Source organism: Myotis nattereri, assembly GCF_964212035.1.
Source record: "Myotis nattereri genome assembly, chromosome: 2".
In the NCBI taxonomy this organism is placed as follows: domain Eukaryota; kingdom Metazoa; phylum Chordata; class Mammalia; order Chiroptera; family Vespertilionidae; genus Myotis; species Myotis nattereri.
In genome coordinates this window covers 32,434,310-32,453,759 of record NC_138076.1, presented here as the reverse complement: position 1 = coordinate 32,453,759, position 19,450 = coordinate 32,434,310, and the positions used below count along the sequence as shown (strand labels likewise).

Here is a 19,450-nt window from a genome sequence, read left to right as displayed (position 1 = left end):
TTTGAGGCTTTTTATTTTGCTTTCAGCACAACTTTACTAAATTCTACATCTTTAATATTTCACAATTTTATTATTCAGTTAAAGATATCTGTTTCCTATTATGAGTTTTTTCTTTGTTGTTTGAATTTTATAAAAATATAAACTGATTTTTTCTATTTTCTACATTGCTTCACTTTAATCTACATTCTGGTTAGTAGAATGACTAGGTTAATTCTCTCTTCTATTGTTTTGAAACTACAGTTAAAACCATCTATTAAATTATTGACATCGGGTGTTTTTTATCAATATTAAAATTTTTATTTTATACATAGAGATTTCATTTCTCTGATGAAAATTTTGTTTTGCCACCTATTTTCTTAAACATGTTAAAACTTATTTTAAAATATGTCCCTGATAACTCTAATAATAATACCATTATTAATCTAGTAGCTCTAATACTAGATAATAGCATCTCAAATCTAATCTAATTATAGTATCTAACTAGGGGCCCGGTGCACGAAATTTGTGCACTGTGTGTGTGTGTGTGTGTGTGTGTGTGTGTGTGTGTGTGTGTGGAGAGTGTCCCTCAGCCCAGCCTGCCCCCTCTCACATACTGGGAGCCCTCAGGCATTGACCCCCATCACCATCCGATCGCCTGATCGGCCCCTTGCACAGGCCTGGCGCCTCCGCCAGAGGTGTCAGGCTTGGACAGGGGACCTCCATCTCCCCCCGATCACTGGCTCTGGCCCCCGCCCAGGCCTGAGGCCTCTGGCCCAGGAATCATGCCTGGGCAGGGGACCCCCATCTCCCTCTGATCGCTTGCTCCACCCCCCGCCCAATCCTGACGCCTCTGACCCAGGCTTCAGGCCTGGGCAAGGGACCATCATATCCCCCAAATCCCCGGCTCCGCCCCCCACCCAGGCCTGATGCCTCGGCCAGAGGAGTTGACCCTCATCACCCTCCGATCACCAATCACCGGATCGGCCCCTTGACCAGGCCTGAGGCCTCCGGCAGAGGTGTCAGGCCTGGGCAGGGGACCCCCAGCCCCCCGCGGTTGCACGCTCCGCCCCTGCCCAGGCCTAACGCCTCTGGCCTGGGCGTCTGGCCCAGGCAGCGGGGACCTGCAGTGGCAGCGGGGGGCGCCGCGATCGTGGGCTTCGCTTTAGGCCCAGGCAAGGGACCCCTAGCTCCTGGGACTGCCAGCTTCGACCGTGCCCAGCTCCCATCGCTGGCTCCACCCCTACTTCCTGCTATCACTGGCCAGGGCGGCAAAGGCGCCTGATTCTCCAATCATGGCTGGGGGGCAGGGCAAAGGCGGCCCCAGGGCTGCCTTTGCCCTGCCCCCCAGCTCTTAGCTCCCCCCTGGGTTTCCGATCACTGTCAGTGGCAGGGGGCTTCTTCCTGCTTTCCCTTTCGCCTCCCTGCATTGTGCCTACATATGCAAATTAACCGCCATCTTGTTGGCAGTTAACTGCCAATCTTAGTTGGCAGTTAATTTGCATATAGCCCTGATTAGCCAATGAAAAAGGTATCGCCGTACGCCAATTACCATTTTTCTCTTTTATTAGTGTAGATGATATCTGGGTGTGTTTGTGTGTGTGTGTGTGTGTGTGTGTGTGTGTGTATTTGTCAATTGGTTTGTATTACATGGATGTTATTTACAGACAGTCCTGGAAAACATTGTTTGAATACTGAACCTTTTATTTATAGAGGCTGGGATGTTATTAGCTTTGTCCAAAGAATTTTTAATGTTTTTTGTCCTAGTGGATAGATAAATTATAGCAGATGGTCTTGACTCTGGTACAGTTCTTTTACTTCGTGTTTGCTCTTGTGCATAAGCCGGGCCCCCTTAAAGGTCTCAACTGAGAAATAGGGAGGATGTCCACCTAGGCTTTCCTTTGTTACTAAGACCTGAACTTGAAATTGTGTCTTCCTAGCAGTGTTAAACTGCTGAAATCTCTGCTTAACTCTTTAGACACTTACATTTAGTTTCTACGAGGCCTCTGAGCTTTATTCTGCAAAGTGGTAATGTGCTATGAGAAAAAGGTAGGCAGAAGATCCTGTTTGGTTCAGTGCATTTTGATATTCTCTAAGATCTTTATTCCTTAAGTCTTTGCTGCTTTGGTGATCTTCAGAGGCCTCCAATTAGGAGTTTAATTTATATTTTTATCCAGCTCTTATATTAGTAGTTGTTCATGGCAAGATCATTAGTCTGTTTCCAACTACTTTATTATAGCTACAATAAAATGGGCCATTTCTATTTTTATTGCATTGGTGTCAGAAGATCATTTGCCTTCAAATATCTAAGCTTGGTTAAAATTGCATTATTTTTAATTCTGTACGTGTCTTTCAGATATATATATATATATATATACTAATAAAAGAGAAAAATGGTAATTGGCGTACGACAATACCCTTTTCATTGGGTAATCAGGGCTATATGCAAATTAACTGCCAACTAAGATTGGCAGTTAACTGCCAACAAGATGGCGGTTAATTTGCATATGTAGGCACAATGCAGGGAGGCGAAAGGGAAAGCAGGAAGAAGCCCCCTGCCACTGACAGTGATCGGAAACCCAGGGGGGAGCTAAGAGCTGGGGGGCAGGGCAAAGGAGGCCCTGGGGCCGCCTTTGCCCTGCCCCCCAGCCATGATTGGAGAATCAGGCACCTTTGCCGCTCTGGCCAGTGTTAGCAGGAAGTAGGGGTGGAGCCAGCGATGGGAGCTGGGCACGGTCGAAGCTGGCAGTCCTAGGAGCTAGGGGTCCCTTGCCTGGGCCTAAAGCGAAGCCCACGATCGCGGTGCCCCCCGCTGCCACTGCAGGTCCCCGCTGCCTGGGTCGGAAGCCTAGGCCAGAGGCATTAGGCCTGGGCAGGGGCGGAGCCTGCAACCACAGGGAGCTGGGGGTCCCCTGCCCAGGCCTGACACCTCTGCCGGAGGCCTCAGGCCTGGTCAAGGGGCCGATCCGGTGATTGGTGATTGGAGGGTGATGAGGGTCAACTCCTCTGGCCGAGGCATCAGGCCTGGGCGGGGGGCTGAGCCGGGGATTTGGGGGATATGATGGTCCCCTTGCCTAGGCCTGAAGCCTGGGTCAGAGGCGTCAGGCTTGGGCGGGGGGTGGAGCAAGCGATCAGAGGGAGATAGGGGTCCCCTGCCCAGGCATGATTCCTGGGCCAGAGGCCTCAGGCCTGGGCGGGGGCCAGAGCCAGTGATCGGGGGGAGATGGAGGTCCCCTGTCCAAGCCTGACACCTCTGGTGGAGGCGTCAGGCCTGGGCAAGGGGCCGATCAGGTGATCAGAGGGTGATGGGGCTCTATGCCTCTGGCCGAGGCATCAGGCCTGGGCAAGGGGCAGAGCCAGCAATCGGAGGGGTCTGGGGGTCCCCTGCCCAGGCCTGATGCCTGGTCCAGAGGCATCAGGCCTGGGCTGGGGGCAGAACCAGTGATGGGGGGAAATGAGGGTCCCCTGCCCAGGCCTGACACCTCTGTCAGAGGCGTCAGGCCTGGGCAAGGGGCCGATCCTGCGATTGGAGGGTGATGGGGCTCAACGCCTGAGGGCTCCCAGTATGTGAGAGGGGGAAGGCAGGACTGAGGGACACTCACCCCCCCCACACACACACACAAACCCAGTGCACGAATTTCGTGCACCAGGCCCCTAGTATATATATATAATTATTTAAAGTTAACTATTGATGTATTGTTCCTGGATTATGTTATAGTGTCACATTTAATTGTAGAGTGAACAATAATCTTATGGTGAGACAAAAGTGAGTTTTAAGTAATTCAGTTATATAATTTAGATGCTTCCATGGATCTAGAGGTAAAATTCTAAGTCTCAGGGAAAATTTACATAAATTTTGTAATATGGCATTATCTGCCATATTATATTGTATTTTGTAATGGAATAAATCTGATATTTTGTGGTTTGTTTTTTGGGTCTCAACACTATGGCAGCTTTATAGCTTTAAATAATATGTGGTATTTGCAGTTCTTTCAGAAATACATGCTAGCAGATAAAAGAAGAGAAACAGGAAGAGACATATTTCTTTATCAATATAGGAATGAATATAATGCATTGAGATTTTTGCCAGAACACTTCATTAAAATTTTAAATGGCAAATACAATTTATAAATTATGGGTATCATAGTCTTCCATCCATTTCCAGCTGATTCTGATATACTAGTAGGATGTAAGAGGAAAATAAATATATTTTGATAAAATATACACTGATATAAAGTTTACAGTAAAATTTTAATAGGTTAAAATGAAACTTTACAATTCTTGATGCTTTGAAGTTCATGTATATTAGAATCAAATAGTTTGTACTCCCCTTGTATACAAGTAATAACCCATGAAATTACAGATATTAGATAGAAACAAGGATTTAATTTTTAGGTTGAATTAGTGGGCATCCTGTGTAGCAATATTAGTACCTTGTAATTTAAAATAGCTACGCATGTACTGAACCATGTTTAAATTGTCTCATTGTTCTATGGACGCACAATAGAAAGTTCCATTTGTGTGTGTGTATCTATTGATTATATTTATGTGTATGTTTATTCTTTCACATCATAAATTTAGTTTTGTTTCTTCCAGTGATGATTGCTTTAATAAAAGTAAAAAGAAAATGTTGAGTATGATCATATCTATAAAGACTATACAAACCAGGAGAATGACTTCTATGTTTCATGTTGAAAAATAAAAGACCAGATCTATACCATCTGTGTCTTACTTTTATTTTGTTACCAGTACTGTTAACTGTGTTATATTAAGCCTTTGCATAATATTCATTTCTTATCTAGGAGGTCATTAATCATGGATGTAGAACACCCTTTGTGGCAAACTTCATTTTGAAACTGATGTGAACACATGGCAGCAAACAGCCCTGCCCATTAGACGGCTTGCTGCCCTAAGCAATGTTGATCTGATGCTAACAACCACTGGGGAGAAGTGGTGCTGAGGGGGCCAGTAGGCAGACAGTTCTAAATGAAGCGTAATCAACAGGGAAAGGTTAATTATTATGCTGCCTATTTATGCTGAAGACAAGTATCATCGCTCATTTCAAGCACGTAAGAGGTAGGGGAGAAGGAGAAAATTGAAAAGTAGGCAGATCTTTCTGAATAGGCTTACAAAAAAAGCAGGCTTATAATCAGGAACAAAAATGCCTTATAAAAGCAACAAAGATTTATTTAGTCTATTAAATATAACATGTTGTGTTAGATATTTACAGATGCTGAATAAGAGTCTCTGTAATTAACTATATAGACATTCTAGAAGCAAAATACAAAATAAATAAATAACTAAAAATAATCACAGACTCCACTTATAGCTGAGGATGGAAAAATACCTGCATTGGAGATGTACACTATTCATTGACATGTTGAAAGGTTAGAATGGATGAAATCTTAGGTTCAGAAGGGCATTACATGGGAAAGAAATGAGACAGGGGCAAATCTTAAAGAATGATTACGATTCTGATGAGGGGAAACAGAGTTATATTTTGGAGAATTATTTGGAGCAAATGGAGTTGAAAAAATAAAGGCCATTTAGAGAAATGTACAGACCAATTTCATAAATTAAAAAGGTAAAAACGCTAAATAATTAAAAATTTAGGCCTAGATTATAAAGCTAATTTAAAGACTTGGGGTTTTATTTTTCAGAAAATAAAGAACTATTGGGAAAAAATTGTATTTTAAGTGTGTTTGTTTCCATCAGTTTAAGGAGAGGAGATATTTAGGCAGGAAGACTAGTTAGTAGATATTGAAATAATCTAATAATAAGTTTATCAGGACCTAATATGGGAACTCTAGTAATGGGGAAGAAGCAGGCATTGAGTGAGTCTGCAAAGACAGTAAATAGTATTCAAAGAGCAATTTTATATGGAATGAATAGAAGCAGAGAAGATCAACTGATACAGGTTTTGAATTTGTGAGTCTGGGAGAGTAAGGGTATTGCTAACGAAGAAAGTTAAAGAAAAGAAAAGGAGTTCATAAGAAAAACCAGGTTCAGGGAAACATTCAGTTTATGGAGGTTAAATTGAAGTAGTGTTGAGACTCTATTTTGTAGGCAAGATTAGGAATAATTCCTATAGATATTTCATTTTGTGAGATTTCCAGGATTCATACCATGTTTAAGATTAAGGTAGAAAAATAGTAGAAAATGAAGGAGGATCGGGAGGGGAGAGAGATGGGGCAGGCAACCATCTTTGGTGGCAACTGAAGAACTAGGTCAAATGCATTGGCAAAGTTAGTAATCAGAAAACCAATGAACATGTGAATGTCATGGGGACAAATGCTTGAGCAGTGAATATTCATTCGTCTCCCACACATCGATTTTAGACCTTTCTTGGATATTTCTCATTATTATTTTTCCTATGGAGTCCACAGACCAAGGATGCATCACCTTGAAATCTCAACATGCAAAATGATGACACCATTCAGGATAAAAGACCTGGGGATAATTTTTCAAGGTTATATTTTTGACTGCGCAGTCTTTGGTCATCCTCTAAGTGCCAGTGAGATTAAGCTTTTCCGATATGTAATATGGCATCTTATATGGGATGCCAGGTTAGGACTTCACTTAATTTTAGATTCTGTTTGCTGCTGGTCTCCTGATATTCCCATTGCCAGACATGTTGGGTTTGGCAAGTAGCTGCAGTGGCTGAGCAGGGTTTTGTAGCTATGGAGTAGCAGGGCTGGGAAAGAATGCCAGTAGCTGGCATTGTTTAGGGTTTGTTATTACATGGTAGGCCTGCTTCTAAGGGCTTTACATACATCATCACATTTCATCAAAAGGCAACCCAATCAATGTAAGAATAATCCTTTCCACTTTGCAGATGAATAAACTGATACTTAAAGAGATTAAATATACTTTCTAAAGTTTTCTCATGAATGGCAGAGACAGAATTTACATCCAGGTCATGTGACCCCATTGCAAATGCATGCTAGACTACTCTGAGACAAGTGCTGAGCCCAGAGGCATATAGATTTAATGATATGTTGTCCTTTGAACAAAACATTTTTCCTAAGGGTATCATTTATTTATAGGTATATAAGTAACAAACAGAAAATCCAGTCAGGCAAGTAGAGCGACATAATCATGCTATAGGGTGAAACTAGCATAATAGTCTATGCCAACTCAAGCTATTGGCATGGGGGGCTTCCACTGGTTACCAGGATCCTGACACTGGGGGCCCATGAATGGCCCACACATAAGGTATGGAACCACATGACTGGCTTCAGAAATCAGGATGTGGCAGAATCTGCCATCTCCTGGCAGTTTATTCAGAGGCATCATGCACAGTGGAAAACAGGAGGGAAATTGATCCATAAAGAAAGGTCTTATTCATTGGAAAGAGAGTCCAGCAAGGACTAGAGATAGTCACAAATGAAGATAATATAATGTCATCTCATCCATAAGATAAAAAAGAGGACATAAAATTTCCACTGACCAGAACCCTCTTGTTCCAAAATGGTACAGATGGGGAGATAGTAAGGTGCAGTGGAGAGAGGCAGCCTGTGGGAAAGGCAGTGTCTTACCCTGCTGATATCTGCTTGTCCGAATGAGAATGAGTGATAATATTGTTACTGATAATGATAGCTAATATAAAGTTAGATGGCTTGTTGCCACTCAGAACAACTAGAACTTACTTAAGTGAAAATCTTCCAGGTTTGATAGAAATAACTAAATAAAAAGGGGTGTGATACACACACACACACACACACACACACACTTATAAAGCATAGAATTAGCATCAAGCAAAGTATTATCAGGTGGGAGCAATGGACTGTTCCCCAATAAAAACTCTAAAATTGCATGAAAAGGAGATTTGCAAGAAAAGGGGACTGAGAAAGGTTACTAGTTTGGTTATCATGAAAAAAATTTATTTAGACACTCAGGATCCTTTAACCACATCTAATTTCTAGTAAAACGTAGCCTAAAGAGAAGAGGTAATCCCAAACAGGTGTGAAGAAGCAGAGTAGGGATGTGAATGCATTCTTCGTACCATTTATGCTCCTGGATCTCCATGTCTTGCCGTTGTTTATAGCATCTAATGAAATCCTCAGCAGAATTTTCCAAAACAGGTTAAGTTTAAAAGTATTTTGCCAAAATTAGATTAAGGTTTGTGTTGGACTTGGGGAGAAGAGAAAGAGTGCTGTTGCAACTTTTCAAAAAGAACAGAAATTTGTCCCAAAAGAAAAGGAAGCTAGAACTTCCTTTCAAATCATTCAAATCAATTTAATGTTCATTTTTAATTTGGGAATGCATCAGAACACAAAAAGTTCAAGTATAATACAATAGACGATTGTATGTACACCACCACATGGATCTCATTTCTTTTAAAAATATTTTAAATAAAAATGCATTGTTTCACATACTGCAACTTTACAGATGTGACAAGAAGACATTGTTTTCTAGTTTAAGTGTGGCATATATTTTTTCGGTAGTACTGAAAATAGATATGCTTTAATGACTTGGTGTCTTAGTTTATATGACATAGTGCACTATGAACTAAGTTTCACCTCAGCTTATTCCTTTTATAAGCAATCACAATCACTGCCCTGTAATTATTATATGCTCATCTAATCTTTTGTATATTCACGATACATATGCACTATACATATGCAATAAAAATGCATATACTGTTACTTTCTATTTAAATTCACTCAGAAGACATATTAGCTATATCCTTTTAAAATATTTATTAATCCTTCTGCTTTTAAATATTTTTTTCACATTAAAAGGTGTAGTGTAACTCTAACTGGTTTAGCTCAGTGGATAGAGTGTCGGCCTGTGGACTGAAGGTTCCTGGTTTCGATTCTAGCCAAAGGCACATGCCCAGGTTGCGGGCTCGATCCCCCCTAGTAGAAGGCATGCAAGAGACAGCCAATCAATGCTTCTCTCTCATCATTGATGTTTCTATCTCTCTGTTTCTCTCCCTTCCTCTCTGAAATCAATAAAAAATATATGTATAAAAAAGGTATAGGTCTAGTTCAGTGATGGCAAACCATTTGAGCTCGGTGTGTCAGCATTTTGAAAAACCCTAACTTAACTCTGGTGCTGTGTCACAAATAGAAATTTTTGATATTTGCAACCATAGTAAAACAAAGATTTATATTTTTGATATTTATTTTATATATTTAAATGCCATTTAACAAAGAAAAATCAACCAAAAAGATGAGTTCCCGTGTCACCTCTGACATGTGTGTCATAGGTTCGCCATCACTGGTCTAGTTAGTTTATTCTAAATGTCCTATAGTATTTTACTTATTAAAACACAGTCATATGGTGGTGGCTGCAGAAGCTTCCAGCTTTGAGCTAGGTCCACAGCTTCTGCACAAAAAAATTTATGGCATTTGTGGCTGAATTTATCCTGTCTACCAGGATTATCAGAGTGTTTGGGATTCCACAGAATAGAATATATTATATGTGTTCTGGAATATATTACCAAATTTTTCAAAGCTGTAGTTGGTAAAAATTTATCTGATGAGGAGTTATCTCAGCAATTGAATCAGTCAAATTCATTTAATCAAGATGCTATCATGAAATGCTTGAAAAGTAGAAAAGATGAAATTAATCAGGCTCGGTTAGAAGAAATCGTTGATATTTCCTCTGCACAGTTGCAGGATTTTGATTGGCACTTAAAGCTTACACTTTCTTGTGACAAGATTGCTCCATTACAAACTCAACTTTTAGACCTTCACTTACACATAAAATAAAATGAAGTCAAACTGTATCCTGTTGAAATAAATAAAGAAGAGCTGCGGACTCTAAGAAATCCTTGGAAGCAGCTAATAAGGTCATCCTGCAGTTGAAATAACTGGAAATGATGAATATCACCAACGTTATCCACCCCATTGCTACAACTGATATGACAGAGTGAATGCTGTGTTCAGAAAACATACAATATATTATAATACCAAGCTGAGAAAACAGCCCAGTTGAGTTTACAAAGATAAAAATGTATTCAACTTCCCTAAAGGACAGGAAATTACATGGTTGACAGGAAATCAACCTCCACCACTAACTAACCATATGACCTAGGAGCACTAAAACTTTGCATCAGTTTCTATATCTATAAAAAGAAGATGATTATCATACCCAATTTCTGGGTTTCTGGGAGGAATGGATAAGAGAGTGAGTATAAAGCATTAAGAACAGCAGCAAGCCCATAGCAAGTATAAGCCATCATTACTAGTATTAACTATCCTATCTAATAAAAGAGAAACATGGTAATTGGCGTACGACTGCTACCCTTCCCATTGGCTAATCAGGGTGATATGCAATTTAACTGCCAGCCAAGATGGCGGCCGGCAGCCAGGCAGCTTAAACTGAACATGAGGCTTGCTTGCTTCAGTGACGGAGGAAACCAACATTCCCCGCCTGCCTTGCCGGTTCTGAGCCTGCAGTTTGAACATTGCAACAAATATAGAAGCTAAACAAAACCCCAGAAACCTGCTTTCAGCGAGCCGGGATCACAGAGCTGGAGTTGATACAGAGTTTCGATTATAGAACCTAAACAAACCGGATACCTACTTTCAGCAGCTGAGGCCTCAGAGCTGGAGCCAAGCCTCAGAGCTAAAGCTGGCCCAGAATAAAAAAAAAAGAAAAAGAAAAAAGGAGCGGTTGGGAGCTTCAGTCCCAGCCTGAAAACAGCCCTCAGCCCCTCACCCAGACTGGCCAGGCACCCCAGTGGGGACCCCTACCCTGAAGGGTGTGTGACCAGCTGCAAACAGCCATCATCCCCTCATTCAGGCTGGCCAGGCACCCCAATGGGGACTCCCACCCTGATCCAGGACACCCTACAGGGCAAACCAGCCAGCCCCCACCCATGCACCAGGCCTCTATCCTATATAGTAAAAGGGTAATATGCCTCCCAGCACCGGGATCAGCGTGACAGGGGGCAACGCCCAAACCCCCTGATCGCCCTGCGGCTCTGTGTGTGACAGGGGGCGGGGCCACAACCTCCCTATCCACCCTGCTCTGTTTGTGACAGGGTGCGGCGCCCCAACCCCCTGATCGCCCTGCGGCTCTGTGTGTGACAGGGTGCGGCGCCCCAACCTCCCCACCCCACGGGCCCTACTCTGTGTATGACGGGGTAGAGCCATAACCTCGCGGCGCCCCAACCCCCTGATCGGCCCTGCTCTGTGGGTGATAGAGGGTGGCGCCCCAACCCCCCCACCCCACGGGCCCTGCTCTGTGTGTGATGGGGTAGAGCTATAACCTCCCCATCAGCCCTGCCCTGAGTGTGACAGTGGCGGAGCCCCAACCCCCTGATCGGCCCTGCTCTGTGGGTGATAGAGGGCGGCGCCCCAACCCCCTGATCTGCCCTGCTCTGTGCGTGACAGGGGGCAGCGCCCCAACTCCCTGATTGGCCCTGCTATGTGCGTGACAGGGGGTGGCGCCGCAACCTCCCCATCAACCCTGCCTTGAGTGTAACAGGGGGTGGTGCCCCAACCCCCCAATTGGCCCTACCCTGAGCGTGACTAAGGGTGGCATCGCAACCTCCCAATCCGCCCTGCTCTGTGCATGACAGGGGGTGGCGCCCCTACTCCCCAATCGGCCCTGCTCTGAGCTTGACCAGGGGCTGCACCTAGGGATTAGGCCTGCCCTCTGCCACCCGGGAGCAGGCCTAAGCCAGCAGGTTGTTATCTCCCGAGGGGTCCCAGGCTGCGAGAGGGCACAGGCTGGGCTGAGGGACACCCCCGCCCCCCGCGAGTGCACAAATTTTTGTACACCGGGCCTCTAGTCTATAATAAACATGCTCATATTTTATGTGTAATATATTCCCTTATTATTTGAAACTAGAGGCCCGGTGCATGAAATTCCTGCACTGGAGGGGGGGTGTTGTCCCCCAGCCCAGACCTCTCCAATCTGAGACCCCTCAGGGATGTCCGACTGCCGGTGTAGGCCTGATCCCTGTGGGACATCCCTCTCACAATCTGGGACTGCTGTCTCCCAACTGCTCGCCTGCCTGATTCCCCCTAACCGCATCTGCCTGCCAGCCTGATCACTCCCTAACCACTCCCCTGCCAGCCTGATCAACACCTAACTGCTCCCCTGCCAGCCTGATCAACACCTAACTGCTCCCCTGCCAGCCTGGTTGCCCCCAACTGCCCTCCCCTGCCAACCTGGTTGCCCCCAACTTCCCTTCCTCCCCTGCAGGCCTGGTTGCCTCCAACTGCCCTCCCCTGCTGGCCTGATCACTCACAACTGCCCTCCCCTGCTAGCCATCTTGTGGCGGCCATCTTGTGACCACATGGGGGTGTCCATCGTGCACGAGGGTGTGACAGTCAATTTGCATATTACCTTCTTATTATATAGGATGGCACTGCCTGCTTACCAGAGTTTCTGCATCTTTTCTCATATTTATTGGACATTTTTTTTCCATTTATATTCTTTGCCCAATTTTTTTTCTTTCATTTCCAGATTTCTCATTGATTTCTTAGAATCATTTAGAAAATAATGATAATTGGTTATTTGCACAGTTCATTCTCTTCTCTGGCTTTGCTTAGACTTTTTGTTTTATTATTATAGTGTTTGTGGTAGCACAGGAGTTGTTAAATGCAATGTTGTGAGATTGACCCATCATTGCCATTATAAATGTGTTTGTGACCCTCATTTTCTTACCCAAATCATGATAGCACTATTCATATACTTGCCTAAATTATTTAAGTTTTGCTCTGTCTACTCAGTTGGTTAGAGAATTATCCCAATATACCAAGGTTGAGATTTGATCCCCAGTCAGGGCACATACAGCAATCAACCAATGAATACAAAAAATAAGTGGAACAACAAATCAATATTCCTCTTTCTTTCTCTCCCTTTCTTCCTCTATCTCTCTTTAAAATGAATCAATGAATAAAAAATGTTAAAAGTAAATTATTTAAGTCTGCTGTTTATATTTGTGACTTAGATTCATCTGGAATTTATTTTTACATGTGGCATGATATAGAATTCAACGTTTGTTTCCTTTACAAATACATGGTCAGTTTTCTCAGCACTACTCTTTACTATACTGATCAGTGATGCAGAAACCTGCCATGTACCAATTCCCCATGCATGTGCGTCTTGAGTTAGTTCTGTAGGGATCTCTTCCTCTAGTATCTGGGCCAGATCCACAGTGTTTAATGACTTTAACTTTTTGAAATTTTTGTCGAGATATAATACATATGGGAAAGTGCTCATTTCTAAGTGTACAGAATAATCAATGTTCCTGAGCTCTCAGATGCAAAGGTGACCAGCACTCCAGAAGCCTCATTCTTGCTCCTTTCTCATCACTGCTAACACCTTGCCCAAGGTCCCCCTGACCTGACCACGAACAGCCTCGATTACTTTGACCTGTTTTTGACCTTATGTAAATGGATCTTACAGTATATTCTCTTATATACCTGATAGATGCCAGGCACCATGATATTTGCGAGATTCTAATTGTCTTATAACTGCAGATTATTTATTCAACTGTCAAATATTCTTTTCCTCTATAATTTTAAATAATGTAACACTAATGGAAAATTTGCAGACTAATAGTACTAACAACTTTTTTCCTCAACCATTTTCAAATAATTTGCTGGCATGTGGTCCTATCAAGGTTGAAGGCATGTACTGTGCGTTTTCTGCAAACAAAGGCATTTTTTTATCTACCCTCCATATAACCATCAAAAATAGGGAGTTTCTACAGAGGTACTGTCATCACCTGATGAATAGGACTCCTGGGAGTTTTTGCCATTGTCCAGTAATGAGCAGATAGTCCACAGTCCAGGCCACCGTGCAGGGCACAAGGATGGATCCACCAGGCTCCGAATCTTCAGTCCGGAGCAGTTCTTCAGTTTTCTATTGAACTTCCCAGTCTTGACATCTTTGAAGAAATAGGCCACTTATTTTATAAAGTAATTGTTTGCCTGGTATTTTTTCATGCCTCACAAGTCATTCTATCATTTCAAATGTATTCACATGTAAGTGGATTCATTAGAAACTCAAAAGTCATGAAAATACTGGCACTGAATCATCATGGCAATCATCATAAATCACTGTCACTGAAATTAAGTTAATTAAAAATTTGTTTTTCTGAGAAATTTATAAATTCATATGTGTTTCAGTGGCAACTGCCTTCTATTCAAATTAAAAATCCTTTCTATCTCCTGTGACTGAAATTAGATGATGCAGAGAAATTGTATTTGATGGAAATTACCACAGTTTCCATTCACTTCTTGTTTACCCATTAAACAGGATTTTTGTGAGTTGCTCTTTTTAAAGACAGCTGAATAATTTAAAGCCTGTGAACCTAGTTATGAAGGATCAACTATGTCTCCATTTTATCATTATGAATGCTTCCAATGTGCTGAAAAGGGGCATAATTTGACAAATGTTTTGTAGTTACAAATGGGGTTCAAAATTGGAGATAAATTCACTTTCATGTTTGGGAACGAAGTCAGCTGAGTCATGCGGGACAGTGTCCTGAAGCCTTTTTACAGAGATGTCTGTCTATGCTGCACTGTGTTCCAGGTCTCCCAGCTGTACAGGAGCAGCACCGGGCAGCCCTGCTCCTCCCTGCCACCCCACATTTTCTCCTGTGCGGAGCGGGCCGTGTACCAGCTATTCCAGGAGCAGCGGCCCCAGTGCTTCATTCTCAGGTAAACCCATGCTGCACCCCATCCTGAGGCCTTGGCTGTAAAAATGTCTGCATCTATTATGGTTTACATCTGTTTACTTCCTGGGCAGGTTGCAGTCCAGTATATCGTTGATTTCTTACAAAGGAGAAATGTCTTTGTTGTTGGAAATAGCCCCAAGTGTGGCTGGATCAATATCAGCAACTTAACCTGCAACTCAGTTCATTTTGAAGATTTACAACTTCAAACCAGAGTGATTTTGCTTTCAACCCTTAGAACACATGGGGGAAGAAAAGCATCCGATGTTAGTGAACCTGTTCCACAGTTCTCCACATTGTGGTGCTGCCCAAAAAACAAAATAAAAATGATTAGCTTGCAACTGTGGGTTTTCCCTCCTGCTTCTAGGGTATTTACTTTTGCTCATATTTTACCAAAATTATACACTGCGAAGTATTTTTTTATTGGAATCTAATGGTAACATTAGCCCATAAATACGAAGATCAGGAGGATGATTTATATTGGAGCAAACATTCTTTACACCAAAAAAAAAAAATCTTACAGAGTTAGAGGTGAAATGTGATTATGTTTTGATATAAAATTAAATAAATATTTAGGCATCGCAATAAGATCTGCATTGAGAATCATGTTTGACATTAGGAGAAACCTCTAAAGGAGGGGTTTCTGTACTCATGGCTTTCCCTGAGTTCTGGCCCACAGTGTTGGTTGAAAACTGACCCTGTAAATAAACCATTGCACACCTGCAGCCACAATGAAATGATGGCATGTAAAGAAGGAAAGCTGGAGAGAACCCAGAGACAATTTGAAGATTTAAATAAACATTATTTATGTACTTTCACATTGTCAATTTGATTAAAAAAATGTGATGGAGGTTCAGATTGATGGGTGGCAAACATTAGTGTTCTCATTTACAAAATAACATATAAGTAAGTAGTTGTTTTTGCACTTGTTCCAAAACGTCCCTGGGTAAGGGACGCCCTGGAGGGCGGCCCCATCCATTCTTGAATCAAGCAGCTGTATGTTTATTTGCCTCATCTATTGTGTTTTCCGGTCTTACTGTGACAAAAAGGGAACACTTTCAAAAAATTGTGAGATTGCGAGGCATGTTTGGCAGTGTTAACAATAATAACAAGTAATATGTATTGAGAAATTACTAAGTGCTAGATGCTGTCTTTGTATTATCATATTCATCACTTTAGCAACCTTATTGATAGGTATTATTCTTATCACCATTTTTATATCAGGTGACTGAGTATTAGAAACGTTAACTAATTAGCCTAGCATATTATAATTAGTAAATAGTGAATTGGGGATATGAGCCCAATAATGTGAATTAATAAATGGTGATGTATCAACCACCTAGTCTGAAAGAAAGATTTCTTTATTAAGTTTTAAGAGTATCACCTAGTCCTGGCATCCAGAATTGAAGAACAAATCTGTGATCACAAGGAATTATTTGTATAGTCATTCTGTCTTCTTTCAAGATTAGTGTTTTATATAGCTTCTCTACCTCCTTGATCATCTTGACTAATATAAAAACTTTCTACATTTATAGTAATACATTAACATTAATACATTTAGAATTCAGCTAAACACATTGCCTATAAAGTTCCCCTCTTTGGTGTCTATTTGCCCCATAACTAGCATATGCAACAAACGATTTTTAAGATTTGGGATCAAAACCTACGTATTCCTAGAATAGGAATTCTGTAAGTTAGTGCTAGGCCAGGAAAATGTTACTTCCAAATTTTAATCTTATTTCTCATTTTGTTGGTAATATAGGCCCCAGTGGCACACTAGGTTTTATCTTGAGGAAAGGTTTTTAATAATTCTCAGCTATTTTTCCTGGGCTATAATTGAGAGTCCGGAGTCTATCATGATCTGCCTTCCCTTTGACTTCCTAAAGCCTTGTGAGATGGTTTTAATTAATTGTTTGAGCATCTGTGACAAATAGCCACTATCCTAGCCCTATGCTGAGCAAATCTAAATTAATGCTATTTGCTGTACACACAAGTAGCTTGTGGGATAAGCAGTACAGGGTCCGCCTCTGTCATGAACAGATTTAGCAGACAAGGCAGTTCGGATAAGCTGAAGCATTATTGTGGGCCTCTGATTAGCACACTGGTCAACTTCCAGTTTAACCATAGACTTAGATTTTGAGATAAAAATTATTTCTTGAAGAAGTTGAACTAGATATTTTAGTTTTAAAGTGATCTCCCATGGAGCCAAACCTGTCCTAACCCATCTCTCTCTCTTTTTAAAAAAAATTTCCTTATATTTTACTCAGTTTAAATGAAATGTGTCTATTCTTAGATTTTATGAGAGAGTTAAAATATGTGTGATTTTAGCTCTGACCTTCCCTGCTCCTTGTCTGACAATGCAACTGTGGGAGCAGAGAAGGGACTCTGTGACCACTAGGTCAGCCCCATACCTCACAGGCCTCCGTGTCTCCATATTCACAGGGGCTATTTCTGCCCCATTCACCACTCTGCACTCGCCACCTATTTCAACTTTCTTAACAGAAGCTCAAGGAATATTTATTGAATATTAATGCCAAATAAATGCTACCTTCTATGCTACTCCTTCTCCAAGGATCAGCTCAACTTCTGCCTCATCCAGATGTCGTCCCTGGTTCCCTGTAGGTGATATACTTGCTCCTTCACCCTTGGGTGCATTGCCCACTGTGTTTTAATTATGTGGCATTTCTGTGCGTAGTGTTTATTGAGAGTACCCTGGGAAGCTAGCACAGAAAGCAGTGTTTTCACTTCTTTACCTCTTAAGCCTCGGGCACATAGTAGGTCCTTAGTGACTTTCATTTGAAAGAATGAGCAATATTTAAAAAAGGGATATGGTATTTTCAAGATTTATTCCTGAGTGAATGCAAGCAAAATCTCTATTTTTTAAAAAAAGATTCTTGAAACATCTAATCAGTTTGCTGGGAAGTAGAATTTTAGTAACGATAAATATAATTATAGAAATTAAATTTCCACCGTGAATGGTCTGGGTTGCTTCTTCTCTGAAATTAGAAAGTTAAAGGCAAAGTTCTTTGAACCCAGAAAAGGAGCAGCTTGTCCTGGGCAGGTCACTGTCCCCTGCTCTGCTGAGGACGTGGGGGCGCTTGTTCTAAAAGTGGTGAAAATGTTTGCAGGCAGCATGTATAAGGGGGGAAGCATTTGTTAACAACCTGAGACCTGAATAAAGTAATGAAAGTTCAGCTTCTTTTCTGGCAAACCCCCTTTAATCAAATTCATTAGAACAAAACTTCAAGGGAAAAACCTCAGAAAACACTAGTAAATATATATATAAATTTTTTTGATTCAGAGATAAAAGACTAAGAGATAAAAGTATTCTATCTGGATGTACTAAAAACTTTATTTTATATCAGACCGCTTGGGTATGGCAATTATTATATTAGAATTTTAATACTAAATTGTCTAATTTCAGGAGTATAATACAGTAATTATTTATAGGAATTAGGTAAGGTGTGAAGTATGCCTGGGAAATATCATTAAAAATAACAAGTTGGTCAGTGCTTGTTCCTAGGTTGAAGGACAATGGGAAACATGGTCTGTCCAAACTGACAGCAGCCTCAAGAGAAAATGGGCCCTGTTAGGGTCTGCTGAGGGTCAGTGCTTTGCTCACCTCTGTTATCTTAGCAACTTAGTTTTAGCAGCTGCACACTTTATATTCATTCAGAAGAAAAGAGAAGGAAAGCTCAGAAAGATGGAAGATGTAATGTCTTGTCGGGAAGGTGCAGGAAGATTTCACAAAGCCAGGCCGAGTGACTCTAGACGAGGATGCATGCACCTCCAGGGCAGAGGGCTATCACCTGGCTCCCCCTCACTACTGTCATTTACAAGCTGAGGACCAGTTGATGGTGGCTCTTTCCACCTCACACCTAAGTTACATGTTCCTGCACTGTAAGGTTTTGGATGGCAGAGGTTGCAGCCTGTTCATTTATAGTCCCGCATCTAGACCCCATAGGGCACCTGACACAGGAGATATTCACTATGATTTGAATGAATGAATCGAATTAAAGAGTAAAAAGATACCATAAATTCATTGAAAGTTATGTAGTTCCCTCCTGTCATCATGCTGGAGAATTATCTGTGGTTATTAATTTTTTACTACAGTTTCCAAAAACAGTAAACTTGTGTTTTTTTCTCTGTTTTCTTTCAGTGGGGAAAGAGGGTCTGGAAAGACCGAAGCCAGCAAACAAATAATTAGGCACCTAACCTGTAGGTCGGGCACCAGCAGGCCTATCTTTGATTCCAAATTCAAACACGTAAGTTTCTTATTTGGCTTGGAAAATATGTTGTGCCAAGAAAAATGTCATTTAAAAATACAGGGTGACACCATAATACACTATGCGTTTAACCATAAGTGGGACAAAATTTGTGGAAATAAAGAAAAAGAAAAGTTTGGGGCTTGGTATAAATGAATATTGTTCAAGTGAACTTTTATTTTTTTGTATATATTTTAAAAGGTTTCGAACATACTCTCTTCATATTTGCCGAGAACAGTTAGACTGAAAACATGTAATTTAGTTAGAGATTGTTGTTCACCTAGAAAGTGCCCCATCGATGTGTAGATGCCTTTGGCAGGGATGACCCAATAAGCAAAACTTGTGGACGATTAATGAAAACTGATAATAAAGTTTCAATGTGTGTAAGAGAATTGACAACAGGAAACCTTATGGGCATTGATAAGTAGAAAGTAAATTTTCAACCCCAGGCCAAAACACATGAATTTTATATGCCAAAGATTATGTTCAATTCCTCACATATGTAAGAGGAATATAAGTTTTGTAAAAAATATATCAACATGCTCTGTATGACATGCAAGAA

At 41.5% G+C, this 19,450-nt stretch overlaps 1 protein-coding gene and 1 pseudogene across 2 annotated transcripts in view; both read left to right on the top strand.

Moving 5' to 3' along the window:
• Positions 1-19,450, top strand: part of MYO16 (myosin XVI) — a 418,102-nt gene that overhangs the window by 112,260 nt on the left and 286,392 nt on the right. The window contains exons 12-13 of the mRNA XM_081084505.1: positions 14,482-14,609; positions 18,783-18,888. Of these exons, the coding sequence (XP_080940631.1) occupies positions 14,482-14,609; positions 18,783-18,888 (234 nt within the window). The remainder of the gene's footprint in view (positions 1-14,481; positions 14,610-18,782; positions 18,889-19,450) is intronic.
• LOC308511566 (COMM domain-containing protein 8-like) lies at positions 4,997-9,796 on the top strand (annotated as a pseudogene). The gene is made up of 2 exons: positions 4,997-5,045; positions 9,258-9,796. The product of its transcript is annotated as a COMM domain-containing protein 8-like (transcript).